Raw genomic sequence first — 15,185 nt, forward strand, 5'->3', positions numbered from 1 at the left:
GATATCTTGATCCCTTGTTCTGGATCCCTTGTTCCTTCTTTTGCTCTGTATTTTAGCTTCATCTTTATTTTTCTGTTATTAAATTATCTGTGAACTCTTTGAAGGCACCAGATTCTCTATTGGCCAAATATTTTACCTGCTTTTGGCCAAAAACAGGCACTCAGTAAATGTTTGTTGAATAAATAAACTAACAGGTGTGTTATACCACTCCTTTAGAATGTAAACATTATTTCCATGATTTCAATTGATTCAGTTCAGTTCAGTTCAGTCGCTCAGTTGTGTCCAACCCTTTGTGACCCCATGAATCGCAGCACACCAGGCCTTCCCGTCCCTCACCATCTCCCAGAGTTTGCCCAAGTTCAGGTCCATTGAATCATTGATGCCATCCTTGAAAGTATTCAATTCAGTTCAGTTCAGTTCAGTGGCTCAGTCATGTCTGACTCTTTGTGACCCCATGAATCACAGCACGCCAGGCCTCCCTGTCCATCACCGACTCCTGGAGTTCACTCAGACTCATGTCCATCGAGTCAGTGATGCCATCCAGCCATCTCATCCTATGTCGTCCACTTCTCCTCCTGCCCCCAATCCCTCCCAGCATCAGAGTCTTTTCCAATGAGTCAACTCTTCGCATGAGGTGGCCAAAGTACTGGAGTTTCAGCTTTAGCATCATTCCTTCCAAAGAAATCCCAGGGCTGATCTCCTTCAGAATGGACTGGTTGGATCTCCTTGCAGTCCAAGGGACTTTCAAGAGTCTTCTCCAACACCACAGTTCAAAAGCATCAATTCTTCAATTGATTAGAAGACATCAAATATTTCATTGTACTCTACAAAAGGAAAGCAAACTTGAGAATATCGGAAATCAAACAAAAAATTCACAAAAAGTCACAGATATTTACATGGTTTCATCAGCAACTCTTCCCTAAAGGAAGCAGTTTAATACCTTTCTCAGTCATAATTCTTTAAAATGAATAGCAAATTCTTACTATGAATATAAAGAAGAAATTAAGAGAAACAGAATTTTATTGTTTAGGTAAACTTTATTTTTCTTTGCTCTCAATACATTGATAATTTTCTTCTAACCGATTTTCTTCTGTATTTTAAAGCCAGAAAAGTTTTCTTAGTTCTGCTTCTTCTCCTTGCCTGTTTCTTCTATAATTATTCCATTTTTGTTATTAGAAAATTATATATTATATGTTATAAATGATATACTTGATAGTACATTGTGAATTCTATATAGAGTAGATAATAGAGACTATATTAGAAAACCCAGTGCCATACTGTTATGACAATATCAATATTAACATTTTAGAGTACAACTTTTCAGTCTTTTTGTTCTTGTATTTATATTTTCTTTTCACAAAATTTGGGTCATATTGACCACACTTTTCTGTAACTAGCTTTTTCCATTTAGTGCCTCTTGAATCACATTTTCCTGCATATTTAAAATGGGATATTGACTAATTCCATAATATTCTAAATATTCCAACATACATTAAGCTAAATTTCTATTTTTGATAATCTGTATAATTCCTAAAATTTTGTATTATTGATATAAGCAACACTGATTTCAGTGTCTTTTTATCTGCAGAGAGATGTGAGCAATGATTAAACCCCATAGGCTTTAAAGTCTTTATAATGGCTGAGCAAAGTTTCTGAGTACTTTTGATGTTTCCGATGCATATTAAACCCCCATAAAGCTTGTACTAGTATATAACCCTCTAGCAGGGTGGACAATGCTCTCATCAGAGAGTTTTCACCGAATCTGGATAGTCTCACTGAAAAAAAACAAAAACTACTTGTAAAATAATTGGCAATTATTGTTTTTAATTTACTTTTCTTTGAGATTGCATTTGCAATTGAATGGTTTATTTTGTCTTCAGATTATTTTATCTTCTATTTATTTTATACTTCTTGTGCTTACGTATGCCTACTAGGTTAAAAATGATACAGGCTACTTCACAAGTTTGTTGCTAAGGATAAACTGCACATTATATGTAAAATTAGTTAGTACCATGCCAAGCCCAGAATAGGAGCTCAATAAATGTTTGTTGAAGTAGAAACTTATCCGCGTATCAGTTAAAATCAAAATATAAATTTTTCCTTTGCAACAGATGATTCTGCCACAGAGAGCTTCAATGGCAACGAGACTCTGGGGCACAGTTCGATTGCTTCAGGGGGAACACACAGCAGGGAGATGGGCGACCCCAACTGTGACGGCAAAACTGGGCTGGAGCAGGACGAGCAGCCACTGAACCTGAGCGACAGTCCCCTCTCGGCACAGCTGACTGCGGAATACAGGATAGAGGACCACAGCACTAATGGAAAAAACAAATATAAGAACCTTCTAATTTCCGACCTCAAGATGGAACGAGAAGCGAGAGAAAATGGAAGCAAGGTACGCTCATGTTACGATTGTCAATGAATTTTTAAGTTGGTCATGAAAGTCACAAAGAAATACTTATACAAGAGATGAAGACCGCTGTCACTAGAAGCCCAAGAGTGGGTTACCAAGAAATCGCCAACTATAGACACTGTGTGTCCATGTTCCATGAACAGAATAGATTTCAGGCATAGCAGTGAGTGAGATGGATCCTTTCTCATGCAGAGTGGTAGGTTTTTATACATGGAATCACTTGATTTAACGTGCCTCACTTATATACTCTTACTTCTTTGTCTTTGGGAGTTTGTTGAGCTCAGATGTGAAAGTTTAGCTCTGAGGACACTATTTGGACTATAAAAAGATCACTTCTAGTTTCACCTGGATAGGATAGGTATATGTAGCAATAAAATTTCAATTAAATTCTTAAGTTTGCTTTAGAGACCTGGTACCTTTGATCCATAACTTACTTCATGCACATAGACAAAATGTGTCAGTTTTATGGATGAAACATACAGATTAAATAACTCCTTGAACAGTTTTCTCTAAATTATATTATGCAAAAGACATGTGCAGATGTATTATCGACATTTATAGATTCTTTATATTAGTATAAATTGCAATCTTCCCCATTCCCAATGGATTTATTCATTAAAAGTGAAGCTATATTTCTATCATTTTGAGATAATTCATGTTGATGATTTTGCTCTATACGTTTTGATGGTATACTTTTATACATATGCGGATATTTATAGCACGTATGTTTTCAGGCTCCCTGGCTCCCCCGCTCTCACTTCTAAGTTAGAGTTGTAGAATTGGTCTTTTGAAATAGATCCTGAAAGCAAAATGTCTTAATCTGGATTAATTTCTGAATTTGCTAAGGCATTATGCTTCCTAAATTGGCTCTATTTAAATCCTCTTGCCTGCCTGAGGGTGTGTTGTTTTATCCTCTTTTAAGCAAGTCACTAGACATTATCAGACACTTAAGCACTTTTGCCTGAGGGAGGCTGTTACAACTTTTGCATTGGTAAATGCACAGTACTGTCTTTAGTGGATTAAAGCCATATCATACAAACACAGATGATTTTATATTCACTAACATTATAAGAATCACTGTGTTATATTTTACAGGACAAAATAACCCTTAAGTTTCCCTGCCCTCCACATAACCCTGTCTTTATAAAACTTATTCAGGAAATGTCCTTTTAATGCTATATATCTGCTTAAGAGTTTTTTTTTTTTCCCCCAAAAATCATCCAGTGGTTTGCTCTTCTCCTATTTCCCTCCTTGTTCAATATTACTATGGAACTATGCTTGTTAAAATATGTTCTTCCGTTCGTTAAACAAATGAATTTACTTTTCTACCTCTATTAAAATGGGATTATAAAAAGCACAGATTGATTAACCTGTAAAGAATAAGATAGGAAAAGGTTTCCAGAGAGAAGACACCTCAGAGGAGGAATGTTTAATGGTTTGATAAAAGAACAGCCTCTGCAGCTGACTAAGAAGTAACCAGAGAGACAGAGGAAAAATCAGAAGGGCATCACATAAGGAAGCTAAGTCCACCTTTCAAGAAAGAGAATGGTCAGCTCTGATGGACACTGCTGAGGAATTAAAGCAGATCAAGTAGAAAAATAACTGAATTCGTAAGATAGCTGTGGCAGCATGTTGCGAGCAGAATCCAGAGGGACTTTCTTCAAAAAGAATGTATTAAATACCTGTTATATTAGCAGCAACAAGTAGATAGTAGAGACAAGTCAGAGAGAGAAGAGTCTTTATTCATAAGGCTGTTGATACAGCCACTAAGAGTATGTGTATAACCGAGCCCAAGCTCTTATTGCTCACCACATAAGAGGCCAATAAGTCAAGGTACTGGGGTTAGGAGTAGAATTTTCATTTCGAAAGCCGGTAGACCCAGAAGATGGTTTACCAGTGTTCCAAAGAACAGTCTTACCCAGGGTAGAATTCAGGCTTCTTTTATGCTCAAAGGGAAAGGGCTGTGGTTGGTCACTGCAGACTTCTTTGTGTGGGAATCCTTTATTCTTGCATCTGTCCAGGTAGGTCTCGTTCACAGTATTCCTGTAAACCCTGTTCTGCAACTTTTTATCTCTATATGAATGAAAAAGTATTATACATTTAAAGGGCAGAGGCTTGAGAATGCGTGATCCTGTATATTTCAGGCCATAGGCAACGTTTTTAACTTGTTGTTCAGTCACTCAGTTGTTTTTTATTCTTTTCAACCCAATAAACTGCAACACACCAGGCTTCCGTGTCCTTCACCATCTCCCAGAGCTTGATCAAACTCATGTTCATTGAGTCAGTGATGCCATTCAACCATCTCATCCTCTGTCATCCCCTTTTCCTCCTGCCTTCAATCTTTCCCAGCATCAGGTCTTCTCTAATGAGTCAGCTCTTTGCATCAGGTGGTCAAAGTTTGGAGCTTCAGCTTCAGCATCAGTCCTTCCAGTGAATATTAAGGACTGATTTTCTTTAGCATTGACTTATTTGATCTCCTTGCAGTTCAAGGAACTGTCAAAGGTCTTCTCCAACACTGCAGCTCAAAAGCATCAATTATTCAGTGTTCAGCCTTCTTTATGGTCCCACTCTCACATCCATACATGATACAGGAAAAACCATTGCTTTGACTAGATGGACCTTTGTTGGCAAAGTAATGTCTCTGCTTTTTAATACACTGTGTATGTTTTTCATATCTTTTCTTCCAAGGTGCAAGTGTCTTAATTTCATGGCTGCAGTCACCACCTGCAGTGATTTTGGGCCCAAGAAAATAAAGTCTGTCATTGTTTCCACTGTTTCCCCATCTATTTCCCATGAAGTGATGGGACCAGATGCCATGATCTTCATTTTTTGAATGTTGCATTTTAAGCCAGCTTTTTCACTCTCCTCTTTCACCTTCATCAAGAGGCTTTTTAGTTCCTCTTCACTTTCTGCCATAAGGGTGGTGTCATCTGCATATCTGAGCTTATTGATACTTCTCCTGGCAATCTTGATTCCAGCCTATGCTTCATCCAGCCTGGATTTTCAAATCATGTACTCTGCATATAAGTTAAATAATCAAGGTGACCATATATAGCCGTGGCATACTCCTTTCCCAGTTTGGAACTAGTCCGTTGTTCCATGTCCGGTTCTAACTGTTGCTTCTTGACCTGCATACAAGTTTCACAGGAGGTAGGTAAGGTGGTCTGGTATTCCCATCTCTTTAAGAATTTTCCACAGTTTCTTGTGATCCACACAGTCAAAGGATTTAGCATAGTCAATAAAGAAGAAGTAGATGTATTTCTGGAATTCTTTTGCTTTTTCTATGATCCAACAGATGTTGGCAATTTGATCTTTGGTTTCTCTGCCTTTTCTAAATCAAGCTTGAACATCTGGAAGTTCTCAGTTCACATACTGTTAAAGCTTAGCTTGGAAAATTTTGAGCATTCCTTTGATAGCATGTGAAATGAGTTCAATTATGTGATAGTTTGAACATTCTTTGAATCTTCCTTGGGATTAGAATGAACACTGACCTTTTCCTGTCCTGTGATCACTGCTGAGTTTTCCAAATTTGCTGGCATGTTGAGTACAGCACTTAAACAGCATCTTTTTTTAAGATTTGAAATAGCACAGCTGGAATTCCATCACTTCCGCTAGCTTTGTTCACAGCGATGCTTCCTAAGGCCAACCTGACTTCATACTCCAAGATGTCTGGCTCTAGGTGAATGATTACACACCATCATGGTTATCTGGATCATAAAGATCTGTTTTGTATACTTCTTCTGTGTATTTTTTGCCACTTCTTCTTAATATTTTCTGCTTCTATTAGGTTCATAGTATTTCTGTCCTTTATTGTGCCCATCTTTGTATGACATGTTTTCTTGATATCTCTAATTTTCTTGAAGAGTTGTCTAATTTTTCCCATTCTATTTTTGTCCTCTATTTCTTTGCATTGTTCACTTAGGGAGGCTTTTTTTTTAATCTTTCCTTGCTATTCTTTGGTACTCTGCATTCAGATGGGAATATCTTTCCTTTTCTCCTTTGCCTTTCACTTTCTTCTTTTCTCAGCTATTTTTAAGGCCTCCTCAGACAACCATTTTGTTTTTTTGCACTTCTTTTTCTTGGGGATGGTTTTGATCACCACTCCTGTACAATGTTACGAACCTCTGTCTGTAGTTCTTCAGGCACTCTGTGCATTAGATCTAATCCCTTGAATATGTTTGTTACTTCCACTGTATATTCATATGGGATTTGATTTAGGTCATATCTGAATGGCCTAGTTAGAGCAACCAAAATATGAAAATAAGCAAAGCAGGGTCCCTTCTCTCAAAAGCTTAGAGTCAAGCAGATAAAAACTTCAAAGTTGTTATTATGTCCTTATTCCATAAGTAATATGATGGCCATATGGCAGGGTGACATGAGAGGGCAGATGTGGAGCACCTATAGAACCATGATGAATCTTTTTTAATATTTATTTGTTTGGCTTTGCCAGATCTTAGTTGTGGCATGAGAGATCTAGTTCTCTGACCCAGGTTCAAGCCTGGGCCTCCTGAATTTGAAGCATAGAGTCTTAGCTGCTGGAACATTGGAGAAGTCCCATTCAGTTCAGTCACTTAGTTGTGTCCAACTCTCTGTGACCCCATGGACTGCAGCACACCAGGCGTCCCTGTCCATCACCAACTCCCAGAGTTTGCTCAAACTCATGTCCATGGGGTTGGTGATGCCATCCAACCATCTCATCCTCTGTCATCCCCTTCTCTTCCCGCCTTCAATCTTTCCCAGCATCAGGGTCTTTTCCAATGAGTCAGCTCTTCACATCAGGTGGCCAAAGTATTGCAGTTTCAACTTCAGTCCTTCCAATGAATATTCAGGACTGATCCTGGTTGGATCGCCTTGCAGTCCAAGGGACTCTCAAGAGTCTTCTCCAACACCACAGTTCAAAAGCATCAGTTCTTCAGTGCTCAGCTTCCTTTATAGTCCAACTCTCACATCCATACATGACTACAGGAAAAACCATAGCCTTGACTAGATGGACCTTTTTGGAAAAGTAATATCTCTGCTTTTTAATATGCTGTCTAGTTTTGTCATGGCTTTTCTTCCAAGGAGCAAGCATCTTTTAATTTCATGGCTGCAGTCACCATCTGCAGTGACTTTAGAGCCCCCAAAAATAAAGTCTGTCATTGTTTCCACTGTTTCCCCATCTATTTGCCCTGAAGTGATGGGACAGGCTGCCATGATCTTAGTTTTCTGAATGTTGAGTTTTAAGCCAAGTTTTTCACTCTCCTCTTTCACTTTCATCAAGAAGCTCTTTAATTCTTTGTTTTCTGCCATAAGGGTGGTGTCATCTGCATATCTGAGGTTCTTGATATTTCTCCTGGCAACCTTGCTTCCAGTCTGTGCTTCTTTCAGCCCAGCATTTCTCATGATGTACTCTGCAAATAGGTTAAGTAAGCAGGGTGACAATATACAGCCATGACATACTCCTTTCTGTATTTGGAACCAGTCTGTTGTTCCATGTCCAGTTCTAACTGTTACTTCCTGACCTGCACACAGATTTCTCAAGAGGCAGGTCGGGTGGTCTGGTATTCTCATCTCTTGCAGAATTTTCCACAGTTTGTTGTGGTACACCCAATCAAAGGCTTTGTCATAGTCAATAAAGCAGAAGTTGATATTTTTCTGAAACTCTCTTGCTTTTTCAATGATCAAACGGATGTTGACAATTTGATCTCTGGTTCCTCTGCCTTTTTCTAAAATCAGTGTGAACATCTGGAGTTCATGGTTCACATATTGTTGAAGCTTGATTTGGAGAATTTTGAGCATTACTTTACTAGCATGTGAGATGAGTACAACTTTGTGGTAGATTGAACATTCTTTGGCATTGCCTTTCTTTGGGATTGGAGTGAAAACTGACCTTTTCCAGTCCTGTGGCCGCTGCTGAGTTTTCCAAATTTGCTGTCATATTGAGTGCAGCACTTTTGCAGCATCATCTTCTAGGATTTGAAACAGCTCAACTGGAATTCCATCATGTTCACTAGCTTTATTTGTAGTGATACTTCCTAAGGCCCACTTGACTTTGCATTCCAGAATATCTGGCCCTCTGTTGGTGATCACACCATTGTAATTATCTGGGTCATGAAGATCTTTTTTGTATAGTGTTTCTGTGTATTCTTTCCACCTCTTCTTCCCAGACCATGATAAATCTTAAGAAAGGCTTTATAGAAAGTGATGCCAGGGATAAGTGTGAAGGGCGAGAAGAAGTGATTCACAAGGAAAGGGTTATTTATGATAAAGCATGTTTTGAGGCCTAGAATAGTGAGAAAGTATTCTAAGCATGGAGATTGGCAAGGAGCTCAGCATGGCCACAGCAAAGAGTGTGTGAAGGAATGGAGGATAAAGGGGTCGGGTCCATCATGAAGGCTTTGTAGGCCAGTTTAAGGACGTGAATTGCATCCTGTTGGTAGTGCTTTGTATAAGGTTGTGGTCAGCTTAGAATTTTAGAAAGATTATTCTGGCAACATTGTAGTGGAGCCATAGCATAGGAACTATGGAAAAAAGAAATAGTTAGAGAGCTATTGTGGCTGTCCAAGAAAATAATAATGGAGCGACACAGTAAATAAAAATAATGAACATTATACTATTGTATTTTTGACACTGTGTTTGCAGGAGTACCATATGCAGCTTCATAGGTTGTATATTAAGAGTCCCAGACACTCCTGGGAGTGTCTTTCACATAGATTATGATATGAGTGATCTCTTTACCTCTATACATTTCATTAAGATATACTTTTGTAAGAATGGTGTCTACTTTGCTTACTACACTATGACCTGTTGTTTAGTTGCTAAGTCATGTCCAACTCTTTTGCGTCCCCATGGACTAGCCCACCAGCCTGCTCTGTCCTCTGTCAGTGAGATTTCCCAGGCAAGAATACTGGAGTGGGTTGACATTTCCTTCTCCCAGGGATCTTCCTGACCCAGGGATCAAACTTGTGTCTCCCATATTAGCAGGCAGATTCTTTACTGCTGAATCACTGTGGCTAGCAAGTGGCTTAATATCTGGTTACATAGTAGTTTCTCAAATATTTTGGATAAGTAGTTTTCCTAACTGTGGGAAGTAAAACAGAACATTTTAGTATGACTCCAGGATTTGAGGCCTGGGTTGCCTAAGTGAATGGTGATTACATTTACTAAGATTTGGAATGAACAACATTTGAAGGAAGCTGTGTTGACATATAAAGTTTATGATGCTTATGTGGTATCCATTGGAGATGTTTAATAGGTATGGGGGACATAATGTTTCAGCTTAGAAGAAACATCCAGGGTGGAGAGACATTTGAAAGATTTCAGAGACGTGCTGCCTAAAGATTTTGTGGTTGATAAGATCATTTCAGAATTATATAGACTGAAGAAGAGATGAGCTCAAAATATATCATCCTGAAGAATATCAATCCATTAGTAACAAGTGGCATGGAAGGAGTTTGTTGGGGGGAAAAGAACCTAAGAGAAAATGAAGGCAGCCAGTTAAGAAAACCAGGTATTTTAGAAGCCAAAATACAGGGCATTTCAAAATTAATGAAGTGGTTAAATGGGGTAATCCTTAGGTGAAGTGACATCGATCTAAACTTGGAGGACATTGGTGGCTCAGATGGTAAAGCAATGGGGAGACCCAGCTTCGATTCCTGGGTCAGGAAGATTCCCTGGAGAAGGAAATGGCAATCCACTCCAGCACTCTTGTCTGGAAAATCCCATGGACAGAGGAGCCTGATAGGCTGCAGTCCATGGGGTCGCAAAGAGTCGGACATGACTGAGTGACTTCACGTAGCCTTCACATAAGGCTTATCAGTTCAGTTCAGTTCAGTCGCTCAGTCGTGTCCGATTCTTTGTGACCCCATGAATCGCAGCACACTAGGCCTCCCTGTCCATCACCAACTCCCGGAGTTCACTCAGACTCACGTCCATCGAGTCAGTGATGCCATCCAGCCATCTCATCCTCTGGCGTCCCCTTCTCCTCCTGCCCCCAATCCCTCCCAGCATCAGAGTCTTTTCCAATGAGTCAACTGTTCGCATGAGGTGGCCAAAGTACTGGAGTTTCAGCTTTAGCATCATTCCTTCCAAAGGCTTATTCAGTTCAGTTCAGTTCAGTTCAGTTCAGTCGCTCAGTCGTGTCTGACTCTTTGCAACCCCATGAATCGCAGGACACCAGGCCTCCCTGTCCATCACAAACTCCTGGAGTTCACTCAGACTCATGTCCATCGAGTCAGTGATGCCATCCAGCCATCTCATCCTAGGCTTATAGTAGGGTTCAAAACCCATGGAAGAAGAAGAGTTAGCAAAATTGGTGGGAAATTGGATTTATGTTAGTTGTAGAGGCTGGACAGGGAAGCTGAATCATTTATTACATTTATTTTATTTTTATAATTTTATTTTTTCATCAAAGTATAGTTGATTTACAGAATTGTGCCAATCTCTGCTGTACAGCAGAGTAACTCAGTTATACACATATAGAGATTCTTTTTTTCATATTCTTTTCTATTATGGAAATTTATCACAGGTTATTGCGTATAGTTCCCTGGGCTATACAGTAGGACCTTGTTGTTTATCTATCTTAGATATAATAGTTTACATATGCTAATCCCAAACTCCCAGTTGTTCCCTTCCCCCAAGAAGACTGGAATTTTGCTTCAGGAATTCTTGCAATCAAAATCCAAATGCAGAGAGCCTCAGGGCTGTCAGGTGACCTTCATACTGAAGGTTTAGCAAAACTCATCTGTTCAGTGTTACCTTTTTAGTCCTTAGGAATGTTCCATCAATTCTATCCAGATTTATAAAGTGATAACTATCGCCAGTTTCTTCATCCAACATTTTTGAGGTTAGATTCTGTTTTACCTTGGAGGATTATAAAAGCTTAATTATATAGTGTCTCTGAGAAACATAGATCAAAGTCACCAGTGAGTTTGATATTGACCTATTTCATAATTTTATTATGAAGAATATCAAACAAAAATGATTTTAAAGCATTTTAAAACCTTAGTGAATAGAATTGCTTAGAAAGAATGGCTGAACTAAACTAGGGCATTTACAAATTGTTTATTATTATGCAAATTCACTTAACTAGACTAGCAGAGAATCATATTAGTCAATCTAAAGAATAAAACTATTGCATGAAAAGAGTTTAGAAGATATTTATTTTATACTTGCAGACGGTCACATTTTTAAAGGACAACTAGTAACATTAAAGCTTGGGAAAAAGTAGAAATGTTGATTAATTGGAATATACAACTCACGAGGAAGCATTAAGGGACTAGTTATATGAAAAAAGAAAGGCCAAGAAAACCCAAATCTAGATATGGTGTTTTAGTCACTCAGTTGTGTCCAGCTCTTGCAAACCCATGGACTGTAGCCTGCCAGGCTCCTCTGTCCATGGGATTCTTCAGGCAAGAATACTGGAATGGGTTGCCATTTCCTTCTCTAAAATCTGGATATAGATATGTTTAAAATTATTAATAGATGAGAACAGAAACAAAATTACAAATCAGAAAGAAATATATAAATTAAAAACACATATCATTGATATTTTTAAAATTTTTCTCTTTGTATTTGTGACCCAGGTGCCTTTTACTTAATATGGTAACATATTCTGAATCAATCCCCAAGAGAATAATGTTTCAAGTAATAACAGCAGTAGGAAAGTAATTATTGTTTGAGAGTTAACATGTTGCTATAGTTGCTACATATTTAGTTTTTGGCTTAGTTCCCAGGACCCTTCAATCTTCACTTTACTCAAAAATAACATTATTTTCAACTTTTCCTTTACTGTTTTACCAAAATGGATATTATCATTCAAATTAAAGTTTATAAAGTACTTCTCAGAATCATCATTAATAATTGTTAGGTGATTTTGTTTAGAGACAATGAATGGAAGCAGTAGGTTTTTTCAAAATATCTCTTTGAGGGGCTTCCCTTAAAGAATCTGCCTCTGCCAAGGCAGACCTGTGCGATCCCTGTTTCAGGAAGATTTCACATTCCGCAGAGTAGCTAAGCCTGTGCACCACAATTATTGAACCTGTGCTCTGGAGCCCCCCAGGAGATGCAACCAGTGAGCCCATGTGCTATTGCTACTGAAGCCCACGGGCTCTAGAGCCCATGTTCCACAAGAGAAGCCATCGCTATGAGAAATCCTTGCACCGCAATTAGAGAGCAGCCCATGTCGCAATGAAGACCTAGCACAGCCTAAAATAAATAAATGAATAATATCTCTTTGAAATATTTAGAAATAACGAGATTGCCTTTTGAAACAAAGGAGTGATGGCTTGACTTTTGGAACAGTATTATTTTGTTCTTTGTCATGTGGCTGTATTTCAGGTCATTATTGTTTTAATTTGATGATCTTCAATTTCTGGCTTCTTGGTGCTGTGTAGAGATTTTTGGCCCAGATGTGGCTTAGAGTAGAAGCAACAATATATATTCAGCAAATGTTCCTCGTAGGTGGCATGCCTTATCCTGAGTGCCTGAAGGACAAAGAGAGAGAGGAAAAAAAAAAAAAAAGGTCTCTATTTTTAAGAACTCACATTTTTGCCGGAAAAATAGATGCATAAATAAACAGGTATGTTACAATATGGAAATTAGTTGTACATGAGAATGCCTTCTAGGCCTATTAATCTTGCCTGGGGAAGTTCCCACGTTAATTATTTTTTTGTTGTTTTTGTTTTGTTTTTTAAATTTTATTCATTTAATTTATTTATTCTGGGGGGCACTGGATCTTCACTGCTGCTTGTGAGTTTTCTCCAGATGGAGCGCACAGACTTCTTACTGTGGCGGCTTTTCTGGTTTTGGAGCAGACTTAGGCACATGGGATCAATAGTTGTAGCACACCAGCTTAGTTGCTCCAAGGCACGTGGGTTCTTCCTGGACCCATAGGTGGAATGAACCCATGTCTCTTAGGTCTCCTGCACTGGCAGGCGGGTTCTTTACCTCTAGTGCCCCCTGGGAAACCCTTGTGTAATGCTTTTATATTCATGAGTTAACCAACTCATCCTATCAGATAAGGAAAGCACATATAATCACCAGTCTCATTGAAACAGAAGGACATAAAATCTAGTGGATGTTAAACTATTTCACTGAAATTAGCGCTATAGTTACTCAAGCTGTCGAGCCTGGTATTGAACCCCGATCATCTGAAACCCATGTGCCTTTCACCGTGCCCACACTGAATCACGCTGTGTGAGATCAGTGTCCTTTATGGACCACAAGGTGACTATGATGGGCAAACAATTCAAAGAGGCAGAAATCTAGTCCCATTAGCAGATAGTTACTTAATAAAACGCAAATACTTGCAGTGATGTTTCTTATACAGATATATATTTTTCTCTTCTATATGAATTATTTTACAAAATGAAAATAATACACCAGATGCCTCTGTTGAAAACATAAGCAAGTCTGCAAAATATACATTTATTGTTTTAGTGAATTGAGTGGAAAAACAAATGGGTAGCTGAGTTGGAATGGGTCTTTAAAAAGCCCCAGGGTAAATATTAAGCTCAAGTTTTTATTGTTAGCTACCAATTTAAAATAGCATTCATGTAATAATATAGATAAAGTGTATGTATAAAATACACATTATTGTATTTTTATTCTTACAAGTTGCATAGATCTCAGATGTGTTCCTTATTGGGCATATTTTTTCCTTCTATTAGAACATTTTTTAAAATCAAAAGATATGGAAGAATGATTATGATATTATTAGTTTTGTTGTATCTATGCTATTTGTAATCTAAATTTAATGTGTATAATACTTCTGTGGAAAAAAAAAAACTTTCCTTGCTCAGAGACTGTAAAATTAATTACTGTATAGAAAAATAAACTAATCTTTAAAATCAGGACTCACTTCAAAAAAAAAAATCAGGAACCAAGAAAAGCCCTACTGACTCCTACCACCCAAATTAGTGTCCTTGTGAATTCTTATGCGGTCATGCTTACCATTACATATGCTTATATTCTTAACAGAGAGAGAGATGGGAGAGCCACCAGTTTTGAGTGCCTACTGTGTGTGTTCTACTCCGTGTTAGTTCATTTCACCTTTTTTATCTCAGGAGAATGGAGAGGATGATGGACCTATATGATTTATATCCAGAAATGTGCTAAGTGAAGTTGATTTTTAATTCCCCATATGCAGCAAAATATCAATTTTGAGTTCCTTTTTAAACATTTAAGAGTTCAGTTGGGTCAATACAAAGTTTCAACTGATCCATCAGTTCCACACATTCATAATAATCTGGTGAAAATGACAGATTGAAATTTTGACCAAAAAAACAAAAAACAAATGGACCAATAGTTACCACTGTGTTTATTTGACAATGGCAATGACCTATTGGCCAGCAGCTCAAAAAGAAATAGGAGTTTTATTTTGCATGTTTTTGTATTCAGTGTCTTTTGAGTTTGGGGGAGGATTTTTTTTTTTAATTTTTATTGAAATATAGTTGCTCTACAGTGTTGTGTTTGTTTCTGCTGTACAGCAAAGTGAATCAGCTATACTTATACATATTACCCCTCTTATTTAGACTTCCTTCCCATTTAGGTCACCTACGAGTCGGTCATTTGCATCAGGTGGCCCAGGTAATGGAGCTTCAGCTTCAGCATCAGTCCTTCCAATGAATTTTCAGGGTTGATTTCCTTTAGGATTGACTGGTTGGATCTCCTTGCAGTCCAAGGGACTCTCAAGAGTCTTCTCCAACACCACAGTTCAAAAGCATAAATTCTTTGGTGCTCAGCCTTCTTTATCGCACAACTCACATCCATACATGACTACTAGAAAAACCAC

The 15,185-nt window shown here is 38.2% G+C and overlaps 1 protein-coding gene across 18 annotated transcripts in view; it reads left to right on the forward strand.

Moving 5' to 3' along the window:
• NOL4 (nucleolar protein 4) overlaps window positions 1–15,185 on the forward strand; it is a 555,347-nt gene that overhangs the window by 340,321 nt on the left and 199,841 nt on the right. For all 18 annotated transcript variants that reach the window (XM_055559249.1, XM_055559238.1, XM_055559237.1 and 15 more), the window contains one exon: window positions 2,112–2,395. In XM_055559249.1, coding sequence (XP_055415224.1) covers window positions 2,112–2,395 — 284 coding nt within the window. The remainder of the gene's footprint in view (window positions 1–2,111; window positions 2,396–15,185) is intronic.

Source organism: Bubalus kerabau, chromosome 21 (genome assembly GCF_029407905.1).
Source record: "Bubalus kerabau isolate K-KA32 ecotype Philippines breed swamp buffalo chromosome 21, PCC_UOA_SB_1v2, whole genome shotgun sequence".
In the NCBI taxonomy this organism is placed as follows: domain Eukaryota; kingdom Metazoa; phylum Chordata; class Mammalia; order Artiodactyla; family Bovidae; genus Bubalus; species Bubalus kerabau.